Source organism: Caloenas nicobarica, chromosome 9, assembly GCF_036013445.1.
Source record: "Caloenas nicobarica isolate bCalNic1 chromosome 9, bCalNic1.hap1, whole genome shotgun sequence".
NCBI lineage: Eukaryota > Metazoa > Chordata > Aves > Columbiformes > Columbidae > Caloenas > Caloenas nicobarica.
Window position 1 is genome coordinate 22,915,585 of NC_088253.1, and position 12,962 is coordinate 22,928,546.

At 61.9% G+C, this 12,962-nt stretch overlaps 2 protein-coding genes across 4 annotated transcripts; both read right to left on the reverse strand.

Moving 5' to 3' along the window:
* Positions 1-165: 165 nt before the first annotated feature.
* Positions 166-3,589, reverse strand: MVD (mevalonate diphosphate decarboxylase). The gene is made up of 10 exons (XM_065640946.1): positions 3,469-3,589; positions 2,700-2,770; positions 2,465-2,579; positions 2,239-2,385; positions 1,968-2,167; positions 1,739-1,813; positions 1,364-1,582; positions 1,168-1,283; positions 977-1,085; positions 166-454 (listed from the first exon to the last, which is right to left on the reverse strand). Exons 1-10 carry the CDS (start codon positions 3,536-3,538, stop codon positions 374-376), a joined length of 1,203 nt encoding a protein of 400 aa, XP_065497018.1. The 5' UTR covers positions 3,539-3,589; the 3' UTR covers positions 166-373.
* Positions 3,590-5,752: 2,163 nt separating this feature from the next.
* Positions 5,753-12,872, reverse strand: RNF166 (ring finger protein 166). 3 transcript variants are annotated; one of them, XM_065641251.1, is made up of 6 exons: positions 12,700-12,872; positions 11,085-11,241; positions 10,172-10,284; positions 9,876-9,990; positions 8,972-9,079; positions 5,753-7,950 (listed from the first exon to the last, which is right to left on the reverse strand). In XM_065641251.1, the coding sequence occupies exons 1-6, from the start codon at positions 12,870-12,872 to the stop codon at positions 7,885-7,887; spliced, it is 732 nt and encodes a 243-aa protein (XP_065497323.1). In that variant the 3' UTR covers positions 5,753-7,884. The 3 variants fall into 3 exon arrangements, with proteins under 3 accessions (XP_065497323.1, XP_065497324.1, XP_065497325.1); XM_065641252.1 differs by having other exon boundaries at positions 12,532-12,762; XM_065641253.1 differs by lacking the exon at positions 12,700-12,872 and adding an exon at positions 12,378-12,512.
* Positions 12,873-12,962: the final 90 nt, after the last annotated feature.

Consider the following 12,962-nt stretch of genomic DNA (forward strand, 5'->3'; position numbering starts at 1 on the left):
AGCAGGTACATCTGGGGTGACAGGGGACAAGATCAGCCCCAGCAGGGACGTCTGGGGTGACAGGGGACAGGATCAGCCCCAGCAGGGCCATGCACAGCTGTCCCCTGCCCCCCACCTTGCAGCCAGCACTGCCCACTCCCCCCAGCACCACCCGCAGAGCCCAGACACCCCAAAACAGCACTGCAGCCAGAAAACCTCTATTTCCTTACGAAAGAGTAAAAACCAGCCCTGGAGGGGCACATCCCACCCCAGGGCTGGGGACAACTTAGTGCCGGGCCAGACTCAGCACCCTGAGCCCTCCGGGTAGCATCGGCAGAGCCCCCCGGCACATCACAGCTGTCCCTGGCGATGTCCCTGGCGATGTCCCCGGAGCTCAGCCGCCGCGGCGGGGCAGCCCGTCCGCTCCCAGGAGGTGCTGGCTGGGGTCATCCAGGAGCTGGGGACCGGGGCCAGGCTGGGGGACAGGAGAGGGGGTTAGGGGCACTGGGGACCCCCCCTGGGGCTATGGGACAGCTCTGGGGCCCACAGACCCCAAAAGACCACCCCATGGGTCATGGCAGTGGGAACATGTCTAGCGACAGGGTCCTGCACAACCCTGGGGACAGTGATGGTGTCCCACAGACCCTACCAGGGATGGGGACAGGGATGGGGGGCCATGAACATCCCTGGGGACAGGGATAGGGTCTTATAAACCCCCCAGGGATGGCGACAGCGTCCTGTGTACCCCTGGGGACAGGAACAGGGTCTCAGGTACCCCCCTGGGGATGGGGACAGGGAAGGGGTCCCACAAACCCCCCTGGGGATGAGGACAGGGGTGGGGGTCAATGCACACCCTTGGGGATGGGGTCCCACACACCCCCTTGGGGACACTGATGGGGTCACACACTCCCCTGGGGATGGGGACAGGGACAGAGCCTCACCACAGAGGCCAGGCAGAGGGGTCCCCCTGCCCCACATCCCCCCATAGCCCCCCTACCTGGGTGTGCAGGATGTACCGGATGGCCCCTGGCACCGGCTCCATCACCACGGCCGCCAGCAGCTCCTCTGGCAGCGAGGCCGAGCCCACGGGCAGCCCCCGCACAAACCTGCGGCACGGCCAAGCACTCAGTCCCCAGCCACCCCCAGCCACCCCGTTCCGTCTCCAGTAAGAGATGCGATCGTCCTTACTGGTCCCCATTGGCGGCAGGGGGGAAGCTGCGTTTCACCACCTCCACGAACTCAGCCACAGTGTCGGCCAGCATGAAGATGACGGCGTTGGGGCCGGCGTCGAAGGTGTAGGCGACCTGTGGTGGAATGGAGGAGGGACACAGTGACCTGGTTGGGTACCACAGCAAAGAGGGAGCCGCGCGGGGCCGGCCGGTACCTTGGTGTGGCCGTGGTGGGCGTTGAAGCGGTGTGCCAGGGCGATGATGTGCCGTGAGATGTCGTTGAGGTAGAAGATGGGGGGGAAGGTGTCGAGGCAGGTGGCGTGGAACTGGTTGCTGTCCCTCATGGTGAGCTGCCCAAAGCCCTCAAAGTCCCGCTCACGGATGTGCCGCATCATCAGCTCCAGGCGCTCTGGTACCACCACCTCTGCCCGGTGCTGCCGCGGCCGGAGGGTCACGGTCACCCCAATTCGAGGACACTCACGGCACCGCGAGCCTTTGGGCTTTGCTTGGCTGGCATCGCAGGTGCAGCCCCCCAGCATGGAGAAATGTCCCCGTCTAAGGGAACTGGGACCCCAAACCCTGCCCCGTACCTTCAGCAAGGGGCTGGTGTCCACGCTGGTCTGCATCCCCGCCGTGCTGCCCACCGGCTTCTTCTCCCCGCTGACCTGGGGGGAGCACAGACAGTGGGACACGACCCCCTCTGAGCCCCCAGCCCCACCGAGGGGCCCCACCCACATGGGGTTTGGGTGCTCCCAGCACCCTCCCCCCAAACCCCACCCAGCCAGCGGGTACAGCCATATCCCCCCCCAGCCCACTCACCACCATGACGAGGACTCTGAGCTCCGGCCAGTGCGTTTCGGGGGCCACTTGCCGGGCCAGGCTGTCCCTGCCATCCGGCCGCTCGCCCCGCTGCCACTGCACGAAGCCCCCCAACATGCTGCGGCAGGCGCTGCCCGAGCCGCGCCGCGCCACCTCCGACAGCTCGCCCTCCACGCCGTACAGCTGCGCCAGCGCCGACACTGCAGGGACAGAACGGGGTCAAGGGAGGACACCCCACCGCCACCACCCCACCATGTCCCCACTCACCCACCCAGGCAGGCGTAGCCGGCGGCGGAGGACGCCAAACCGGCGGCGGTGGGGAAGTTGTTCTCGGTGGCGATGTGGATTTTGTAGGAGAGGCTGAGTGGGGCCACGTCCTCGGCGCTGCCGCCCCGGTGCTTGCGGGCCAGCTGCCGCACTGCGGGGGAACAGCTGGGGTTTGGTACGGGGGACACCCCTCCCGGTCCTGGGCGGTGCCCGGGGCGGGGGACACTCACCCTCCCGCAGGCAGGCCTGCAGCCGGGGGTGCCCCACGTCGGCCGCCTCCCCGTTCAGCCACAGCCGGTCCTCCGTGAAGTCCTGGCTGGCTGCGGCCGTGGTGGTGGTCTTCAGCTGTGAGTAGAGTTGGGGTGAGTATGGGGGCCTGGGGGGCTCAGTAACCCCTGTGCAGGGGCTGGGGGGGCGCAGGAGTGGGGCAGAGGGGCCTGACCCTGACCCTGACCCCACACCAACCTGGTCCTGGTGCAGCGTCACGCTCAGGGAAGAGTTGATGGGCAGGATCAGGTCATTGTCACGCTTGCCCCCTGTGAGAGAGAGAGCACGGCATGGCACGGCTTCGTACGGCGCTGCTCGGCACAGCACGGCACAGCTTGTCAGAGGTGTTGGGTATTTGAAGCACTCATTTTGTTTATGAATAAGCTGAGCTAGTGCAGCTATAATCAATATTTTCAGTATTTGTGCCCAGTGTGGTGAGGAGGGTGTCGGGCTCTGCTCCCCAGGAACAAGCGCCAGGACCAGAGGAAACGGCCTCAGGTTGCGCCAGGGGAGGCTGAGGTTGCATCTGGGGAACAATTTCTTCCCCAAAGGGCTGTTGGGCATTGGAACAGGCTGCCCAGGGCAGTGGTGGAGTCACCATCCCTGGAGGGGCTGGACAGACGGAGATGAGGTTCTCAGGACACGGGGCAGTGCCAGGGGTGGGGAACGGTTGGACTCCATGATCTCAAGGTCCTTTCCAACTAAAACGATTCTCTGATTCTGTGGCATTTTGTTTTAGCACGGCACAGCTTGGCATGGCTTGGCACGGCCCGGCTTGGCACGGCTCCTCTGCCCGTCCCCACCCCGGGCAGGTCCCAGCCCCGTCCCCCCGGCCCGTACCGGGGGTCTCCGCCCCGCCTGGCCCCGCGTCTGCGCCCAGGGGTCGCGTCCCGGGGCTCCGCAGCACCGAGGGAGCGTCCCGGCCGCCGGGAGAGCCGCCACCCGCCCGCAGGCCGCCGGGACTCACAGTACTTGATGACGGCGATGTTGACCGGGGCCGTGCAGGTGACCATGGCGAGCGTCCGCTCCTCCGCCATCGCGCTGCCGCCGCTCCCGGGGCTCCCGGCAAAGTGCGGGCGGCCTCAAGCCCCGCCCCCGCGCCACTCACGTGGCCGTCACCTGTGGCAGGCCGCCGCCTCACCATTGGTCGGCGTAGCAGCGCCCGGCACACGCTGTCCAATGGCAGCGATCGGACGACGGAGCGGCCCCGCCCTGCCCCGCCCCTGCCGGCGCTCGACGGGCTTGCGGGGCCGCCATCTTGGAGTCGGGCAGGAGCTGCGCATGTGCGGTTGCGCCGAGTCCGGGGTCCGGGCGCTCCCAGTACCTACCAGCGCTCCCAGTACCTACCAGTGCTCCCAGTGCTTCCAGCGCTCCCAGTACCTACCAGCGCTCCCAGTACCTACCAGCGCTCCCAGTGCTTCCAGCGCTCCCCTGTCCCCAACACCTCCAGTGCTCCAGTGTTACCCCAGTGCTCCGCGTGCCCTCAGCACCCCCAGTTTTCCCAATGCACCAGTGCTCCCAGTTATCCCAGCACCACCCCAGCGCTCCCAGTACCCACCGGTGCTCTCAGCACCTCTCTGCCCCTGACCCTCCAGTGCTCCAGTGTTACCGCAATGGTCCCTGTGTCCCCAGCACTCCCAACACACCAGCTCTCCCACTTACCCCAGCACTGCCCCAGTGTCCCCAGTGCTCCCAAAACCCCTGTACCCCCCACCTCCCAATGCTCCCAACACTCCCAGTACCCCCTCAGTGCCCCCAGAACACGATGCCAGCCGAGCCGGGACAGCCGCGGCAGCAACCAGGGACATTTTCTCCACTCACACCCATGATACTTGGCTCTGTTTTAATGTCTTCTGCCATGGACGGGGTAAAACCCCGCCAGGTGCCCAGGAGCGGTGGGAGAACGGGCCAGGCACCGTGTCCCTGACTGGGGGGCAGCCATGGGACTGCGGTGACCCTCTCCAACAGCCTAGGTAGTCCTGTCCTATGCTCTTGTGTCCCTTCTTGGGGTGTTGCACGGCATGGCACAGAACGGCATGGCACAGAACTGCATGGTGTGGGGCTCACTGCCCTCCCCAGGGTGGCTGCCCACGGCGGGGGGCTCAGGACACCCCGCAGTGTCCCCCCTCCTGGTGGTGGCTCAGCAGGGACATGGGCCCCCTCCAGCATCGTGGCACTGGGCATCACCCCACGCCCAACTGTGAGTCTCGGGGGGCCTTACCGTGAGTGTCACGCTGGCCATCGCTGGGGACGTGGGGGCTTCTTCACCAGGAAGGAGTGGGGCATGGCCGGCACACTGGTGCTGGTTTTACTGGGACAGAGGGTTTTTTTCCAGTAGCAAGGCTGTGTTCTGGGGTTGGAATGAGAAGAATGCGAGGACACATGGATATCCTGGCTGTTGCCAGGGGGACCAAGGACCGTTTTTCCACTTTCCAGCTGCAGGTGCACGTGGAAGCCGGGAGGAAGCACAACGGGACAGCACTGAGATCCACACCCAGGCTGGACCGTTCGCCTCATGCTCTGTCTGTAGCTGGAAATGGCTTTTTGTATTTGCTCTTTTTCCAGCATCGGCTGTTTGAGACCACTGTATGGTTATTTTCCCCAGGATCAGCCATATGGGACTGGTGTTGGCAACTGCTGCTTGGGAGCGAGCTGGGCATCAGTTTCCAGGTTGGCGAGCGATTGCATCACATATCCCTCGCTCTGTATATTCTTTTATTGTTATTATTGTCATCACTTCCTTGGCTGTTCTGTTAAACAGTTTTTATCCCACCCCATGGGTTTTACCTTATTTTTTTCCCCGAGTCTCCTCCCCATCCCACCAGGGTGGGGGGAAGGAGTGAGTGAGTGGCTGCGTGGTCCTAGCTGCTGACTGGGGTTAAACCAGAGGTGACAGGCCAGCACCAGGACAAGGGTGGACCCCTGGACCCCTTTGAGGGGACGTCAGTGGCTGCCCCAGGGAGGGGGACACGGATGCAGCCCATGTCCCTGGGGAACACCAACCGCCCCGCAGGGGCTCGGAGCCAGGACACCCCAAGGGACACCTGCTGTGGTCCCCTGGACAGCAACCAGGGCAGGGGGGAAGGCCGGGGTGATGAAATGGCATTGCCAAACCCCACGGCAGCACCGTTAACAGGAGTTAATGAGTCTGGCACAAAGCTGTAAAGATGAGTCCTGTGTTTGGAGAAGGAGCAGCCCAGATAAGGCAGGGTGGGGGGCAGAGACCGCACAGGAAAGCCGCCTGTGGATGAAACTGCCTTTATTGAGAAAAATGGTTTGCTACAAATACCTCATTGATTTTATTCTTCTTCAAAAAACAGTACGTCTCGTTAAAAGTTCTAGTTATGCAAAAAGTGGCGGGTAACACACTGACGAGCACGGCCGGCGGCCCTCACATCCCGGGCCTTAAAGTGCTTTACAAAAGCAGCTGTCACTGCCCCTGCTCTGGCAATGCAGGGCAAAAAGGAGGAGGAAAACGAAGACGAAGAAGACAGAGAGGTTAATAGTGCTGTCTCGGAGGCAGGGAGCTCCCTACAAGCCAGAGCTGCTCTGGGACTTGAGAGTCCCAGCTGAGGACAGGGCAGGGAAACCCTCCTGGGTCCCTTTTGGGAGGTGCCAGTGCTCCCTGTCCCACCAGGGATGTCCCCCAGGCCGGGAAGGTGCCAGGATGACCATGCAGGTAAGGGACGACCCCATTCCTCCTCGCTAGCCTGGCTGGAGGGAGGGGAGCGGAGCAGCTCCAGCCTTTCCCTGCCCTCTGCCATGGATGGGCTCTGCCTGCTCCTCACAGGGCTGCCAGCGGCACGGCGGAGCTCACAGCCCCAAAACACCCAGTACTATCGAGATCAAAGTAAGAAACAAGACAGTATTGCTAGAACGGAGCTGGAGCCAGAGCCAAGGCTCAGATAAACCCCAAAAGGGCACTTCCCCGAGCAGAGACACGCGGAGCGATGGGCTGTCCCAGATCCCTTCTCTGCAAAGCCCTGTGGGGGATCAGAGGGGATAGTCACCGGGACACTACAGAGCATCCCTTGGATCAACATCTGCCCAGGTGTGCCCTACTCCCAGCAAGAGACCTGGGAAAGGGGGATGCAGCCCCCTATTTCAGGGGGACAAGATGCTCGGCGCTGGGGATGAGATCCCGCATGGGCAGACGTCCCCCTGCGCACCCATCGCCCAGACACGACCCGGCTGCTCCGCGCTGAGCTCCAGCGCGGCACAACTGACCTGCCCGCTCCCTTGCAGACAGAAAACCAGCGCTCAGGATTACGTCCTGCCCATGGCCGCGTCCAGAGAGCTCTGCCCGTGAGGGCTAAGCCATCAAAAGCTCAACCATGACCCACTCGGCACCCGACGAGATGCTGCTCTGACCTGGCCTCTCCTGCATCAGCACCCGCCTGCACAGAAACACAATGAGGAGGGGAGAGAACAGCCCAGAAAAAACTGAAGGGGACACCCGCGTGCTTCTCGCATCCTCCGCAGAGTCCTGTGGGGGTCTGGCTCCTGCCTCTCACCCGATTTCAAATCCACAGCATGTTTGTTTGTTTTTTTAAAAATATACTTTCTTAATAATGTTCCATAAAAATACTCTTGTCCCCGGTGACAGATATTGCAGCGTGAAGAGTAACAGCTTCTGTTGCCGCTCTATAAAACGTGGAAAAGGCATCACGCCAATCAATGTAGAAAAATGCAAGAACTCAGTATCACAAGAGCCAGTACAAAATGAGGAACGTGAGGGGTTCACCGGTCACCATCCCTGCGGACTCCTCCGAACCTGCTGCCATCACGGGGAATGCGAGGGCAACCGTCTCGCCCTGGGATTCAGCCTGGCAAAAGAGGCGGCTCCTGCCTGCAGCACAGGGCCCGGGACAGACTGACGTCTCTGGAAAAAGCCTTGAGGAGTTTAAAAAAAGATGCTCCGTGCCGTTTTCTTCCTTTTCGAAAAGGAGGCAGGCGACTGCAGTTTCAAACTAGGGCATTTCTGCACAAAATGCATCATAGTTTTACGTACCTATTATTTAACCACAACAGAGAGTGTGAAGACAAAATGGTGCCAAAAAGCATCTAATAATAAATAGATCTGGATATAGGTATATACTCCGTATACGGATATGAAACGTCTAACCGAGGAACGATCCCTCTGGCGCTGACTCCTCTCTCCTCCCAGCAGCAGACATCTCTGCTCGCTCACCGGTCCAGCGCGACACTAAAGAGGCTCCACCTTCTTCAACAAGGTGGGGTTTGCCCCGAGAGGAGAGGGGCGGGAGGCGGCAGTGAGAGTCCGGGCGGCTGACAAGCTCCGTGTCTCCCCAGCGGGAAGGCCGAGTGTGCAAAAGGAGACTGTGCAGTGAGGGGGGTCCGAACGGATGCTCTGCGGTCAGCCTCAGTTCTCAGAGAGCGACAGCGCCAGGGCGGCCTGCAACGCCGCCTCCTCGTCGATGTTATAGTCCTAAAAACAGAGAGGGATGGTCAGGACAGTCGGCACGGCCGGGCCACACAGCCCCCATCGAATATCCTGCTCCTTATTGAGCCAGCAAGGCTGCGAGTGTCCAGCTCCTCTGGCAAACAGGTCCCCGGAACGCACATTTTGGGGTGTCCTTTGTGCCCACGGTCCCTCTCCTGCCAACATCAGCTCTGCCCTTAGACTGGGCAGGGGTGAAACGTTCCCACAGAGAAGCTGCAGCCAAAGGGTAAGAACAGAGGCTTCTCCACCGCTCCGCCACACAGCAACCGCCCCTTCAACTGGAAATATTTGTCCATAAAATAGTTATTGGTCCCTTGCCCCAACACCAAATGGCCCTGCAATAAGAGTAGGATGCTGACAAAGCCTCCCCGGGGTCCCTGGGGCCAGGGCTGGGCGATCACCCCCTCACCCCCACATAGGAGGGGTCAGCAGCTCCCCAAGGGGGGGTCATGGATACCCCCACGCAGCAGCCAGACCCCCCAAACCCCAGCTGCTCTCCTCCCATGACTTGTGAAGCCTCAAAGAAAAGAGCTTTTTTGTTAAAATTCCTCAGGGGAAGACTTTAATGGAGCATGCAGAGGAAAGAAGCCATCTTCACATAAATCACTAACATTTTCCTCTTCTTCAGAGATTTTTTCCTGGTGTGTCTGATGACAACCAGCTCGAACACTGCCCGGGCCCAGCCCCACACCCGTGGGAGGTCTCCTAAGTGGGGCTACACATGCGCCATGTGCCTCCCTTGTCAAAGTGCTGAATAATTTTGGCTAAAACCCCATTTCTACTTGATTTTCTTTGTTAAACAATTCTGGCTAGAATAAAGTCTGCTTGGAGCTTATTGCCTGAATAAATTGACTTTTGGGGTGTCTCCCAAAAGCCCAAAGGAGGATCCATCCCCTTCCCCTCCCGAGGGGCTGCAAGTGGGACGGGAAGAGCCAGTTTCATCTCCCGGCTGCTCGGTGTGGGATGTGGGGAAGATGATTCCGTTTCAGCTCAGGGCCACACTCACCACAAAGGTGTCATAGGAGAACTTGTGCCGGTGGAGAAGGTGCTGGAGAAAGTTGGCGCTTTTGTAGCTGGGGTCCCCCCAGGGCATGGCTGAGCAGACCGGGCACACCTGCGGAGGGCAGGGACGAAGGGGAGTTGTGACTCCAAGGGGAATCGTGACTCGTGGGCACAGACCCTTGCACCACCACCTCCCCTGGGTGGGGCTGGGGCAGCCACAACATGAGGGACAGGTGAGTGGGGGTCCCTTTTCTCTCACAGAGAGGGATGTGCTAAACAGGAGGGTCCTTGCCCCCTTCTGAGTGGATCCCTCGGTGCACGGAGCTTCTGGCATGTGGCACAGGCTGCTTTAACCTGGTGATAACTTACACACACGCGTGCACAAGCACCTCTGAGATCACAGAATCACAGAATGGTTTGGGTTGAAGGGACCTTCCCAGCTCCCCCAGTGCCCCCCCTGCCATGAGCAGGGACATCTGCACCAGCTCAGGTTGCTCAGAGCCCCGTCCAGCCTGGCCTGGGATGTCTCCAGGGATGGTTCAGCCACCACCTCTCTGGGAACCTGAGCCAGGCTCTCACCACCCTCAGGGGCAACAATTCCTTCCTCATGTCTGAGATGGTTCCAGAGCTGCAAATTCACCATCTCTGTCAACCCAGCAGGGATTGGGAGAAGAAATCCCACACCAGGCAGGTCGCAGGCACAGGGGGACAGAGGCAGCTCATCCCAGAGAGCCTCTCGTCAACGGGATTTAAACCAAACTAAACCATCTGGACACCGCTGTACTTTATGCACAGCAGCAGGTCTGCATGCTGGTGGCTTCAGATGCAGCATCAGCTCCGGTGTACTTGGATTTCCAGGAGTTACCCCGCACAGAACCAGCCTGTCCCAGCACCCCGGCGTCGCTCACCACTTTGTTGGGGTCGTTGCGGTGGTTCTCCATGCAGTGCTTCACCAGCTCCTGCTGGTCCAGGTTCCGGGCGCCGCAGTACGGGCACACGAACGTCGAGCGATTGGGAATGTTGCTAAAGAGAACGAGGACGAGCTCAGATCCCCTGGGAAGTGACGGGGGGGACTGATATTTCTCCCTGTGATTACCCAGGGGAAAATAGAACACATGCTTGGATTTTAAGGCTTGTAAGGGAAGGAAGCACCAGTGCAGTCGGCAAGAAGGGACACGTTTCCCTGCCCGACGTGCGGCAGTACCTGGGGATCGGCTGGGACGTGGGGACAACGGGAACAAACTTGGGGCAGTTGGCCATCTGCTCCTGCACCTTCGCGCAGGATGAGACGTGAGAGCGCATCTTGGCGAGGGTCACCTGGAGAACGAGGAGAGAAGAAACACTCCTGGAGGCCGTGACACCTTCCCCTACAGCTCGGGAGCGCAGTTTTGGTCAACTGAGGTCAGAGCGAACACCGGTTTGTGCAGGACAGACCCATGTCGGCATGGAAACGCTGCACTAGCCTGTTCTTCCTTGCAGGACAGAGATTTGGGGCTGCACGCTCGCTGTACGTGTCCCCAGAGGTCACGCACAAGCCACACTGCAGCACGAACACTGCTTTTCTTTGCAGAAGAGGAACCGTTGGCCAACGGAAACCCCAAACTGCCCTGACACCATACAGGATCCTTTCTGGGCCACAGCCAGGGAGTTACAAGAAGATTCCCAAAGTTAACGGGAGCCAGAAAATGCATCAGCGGAGACACACCACGACTTCACATGAATTTACAGCTGGTCCCTGAAGCGTCCCAGACCCAGGACCTGGCCACGCTGCCAGTTGAGCTCCCCCACGGCCATTGAGATCACAGCACCTTAAGCAAAACCTAAACTCTTCCCCCAGTTAGGAGCAGCAGCAGAGATGGTTTGTCTCAGCCTCTCCCGTGTGGCAGGAACACCTCAGCCTGCCTTTGTAGGTCCCCACTGTCAAATAATAGCTCCAGTCTGCTGCCAAAGGCACGCAGGGGACACCACAGCTCACAGGCGCAGTTTGGGGACCCACCAAACAGGGGACCCCACAAACTGAACCACGGAGAGCAAGTGACCGCGGCTGCAGGACCGGCAGCCAAACAACGCCGTGCCCGCATGGGACGGGGACAGCCAGCCCTCCCTGCCAGCCTTACCTTCTTGCTGCAGCCTCTGCAGGGAGCTTTGTAGGACGCGAGCTGCTTCTCAACGCTGGATGCCTTCTCCACCTTCTTGGGGTCAAAAGGCATGCGGCAGAGCGGGCAGAGCGGGGACGGCACTTGCAGGCAGGGCTGCAGGCACTCCCCGCAAAACCTGGGGACACGGAGAGCGGCATGAAGCGGCCCGGCAGCCCCACTGGGAGAACTGGACAGAACTGGGAGCTTGGGAGGTGCTGCGGCACAGCCCAAGACCCAAAGGATCTCCCTGGACGTGCCGCTGTTCTGAGACCCGTGGCCGGGAGTGGATTTGAGCCGAGCCAAATGAAAACCGGTGCTGAGCACCCAGGCCACGCGGGGATAAAGCCGGTGAGCAGGTCAGAGCCCGGCTCCGCGCCTGTCAGGTCCTCACGCCCGCGGGAGCGCGGATGAGAAATCAAACCAGCAGAGGAGAAGCGCAGGATGGTTCCCCTGGGGAAGGGGGTAAAGCAGTTTGGACTCCACAAATTTGATTGTCACCACGTCCCTGCCCCTCCGTCTGCCCACCCAGAACAGGGGAAGGAAACGCTGCTCAACCTCTGCTGTTGCACGGGGGGGTGACCCCTGCCCAGCTCCCCGACATCACCCCCGTGAGGTGCCACCAGCCCCAAATGAGCTGCTGGGGTGCAGAAGGAAGACTGAGACCAGGCTGGGGCACCAAGTAAAGCCACAGCCTCAACAGAGACCAAAGTGTCCCAAAACCTGACCATGAATGGGGGACAAGGTGTCACCGAAATGCTGGTGGGACCAGGGGACCCCAGCTCCCTGTAGCCTCTCCCCGGGGGTCACAGCACCCGTGGGGGGAGCGGCGCCAGGATCGGGCTGGGGAACGGGAGCTGGGGCCAGGTTCTCAGTACCAGGCTAAAAGGAGGGGGAAAAATAGGGGGTCTTGGTACTGGACTGGTAGGGTGGGATCAGGGTCCCAGTACCAGGCTGGGGGTCCCAGTACCAGGCTGGCAGGGTGGGACAGGGGTTCTGGTACTGGGCTGGGGGTCCTGGTACCTGACTAAGGGTCTCAGTACCAGGCTGAGGATCCCGGTACTGGGCTGAGGGTCCCGGTACCAGGCTGGCAGGGTAGGATAGAGGTCCCGGTACTGGGCTGGGGGTCCCGGTGCTGGACTGGCAGAGTGGGATAGAGGTCCCAGTACTGGGCTGGGGGTCCCGGTACCAGGCTGGCAGGGTGGGATAGAGGTCCCGGTACTGGGCTGGGGGTCCCGGTACCAGGCTGGGAGGGTGGGACAGGTATCCCGGTACCTGACTAAGGGTCCTGGTGCCAGGCTGAGGGTCCCGGTACTGGGCTGGGGGTCTCGGTACCGGGCTGGCAGGGAGGGACAGGGGTCCCGGTACCAGGCTGGGGGGCCTAGTACTGGGCTGGAGGGTCCCGGTACCGGGCTGGGGGTCGCCGTACCAGGCTGGCAGAGTGGGCTGGGGGTCCCGGTGCCGGCTGGGGTGACAGAGCAGCGGGCCCGGAGGGGCCCCGGTGCAAAGGAGGGGCGCTGCCCAGTGCCCGCGGCGGGTCCGTCCCCGGGGGTCGGGCCAGGCCGGGGGTCCCCGCCGCCCCCATTCCCCGGCTCACGTGTGTCCGCAGCCGGCGATGCCGACGGCGCGGTGGAAAACCTCCAGGCAGATGGGGCAGCTGAACTGCGCCTCCAGCGCCTCGGCGGCGGGGCCGGCGGGAGGCGGCGGCCGCGGGGACCCGCCCGGGGCCTGGGGCCGCTGCGCCGCCGCCACCAGCCGGTTCCGGAACATGGCGGCGGCGGCGGCGGCGGCGGCGGGAGGGGCGGGGGCTGACGTGCGCCGCGCGCCGCCGCGTCATCACCGGGAGCGGCGCGGGCCGAG

Bases quoted from the DNA above. Each gene is read 5' to 3' on its own strand.
- RNF166 (XM_065641251.1), bottom strand. From the start codon at position 12,872: ATGTTCCGGAACCGGCTGGTGGCGGCGGCGCAGCGGCCCCAGGCCCCG. The intron at 11,242-12,699 runs GTGAGCCGGGGA...CCGTGTCCCCAG, and splicing joins ATCGCCGGCTGCGGACACAC to GTTTTGCGGGGAGTGCCTGC. The intron at 9,080-9,875 runs GTGAGCGACGCC...TGCCCTCCGCAG, and splicing joins GCAACGACCCCAACAAAGTG to GTGTGCCCGGTCTGCTCAGC.
- MVD (XM_065640946.1), bottom strand. From the start codon at position 3,538: ATGGCGGAGGAGCGGACGCTCGCCATGGTCACCTGCACGGCCCCGGTC. The intron at 2,386-2,464 runs GTGAGTGTCCCC...GTTCCCCCGCAG, and splicing joins GCAGGCCTGCCTGCGGGAGG to TGCGGCAGCTGGCCCGCAAG. The intron at 1,284-1,363 runs GTACCGGCCGGC...ATTCCACCACAG, and splicing joins CCCACCACGGCCACACCAAG to GTCGCCTACACCTTCGACGC.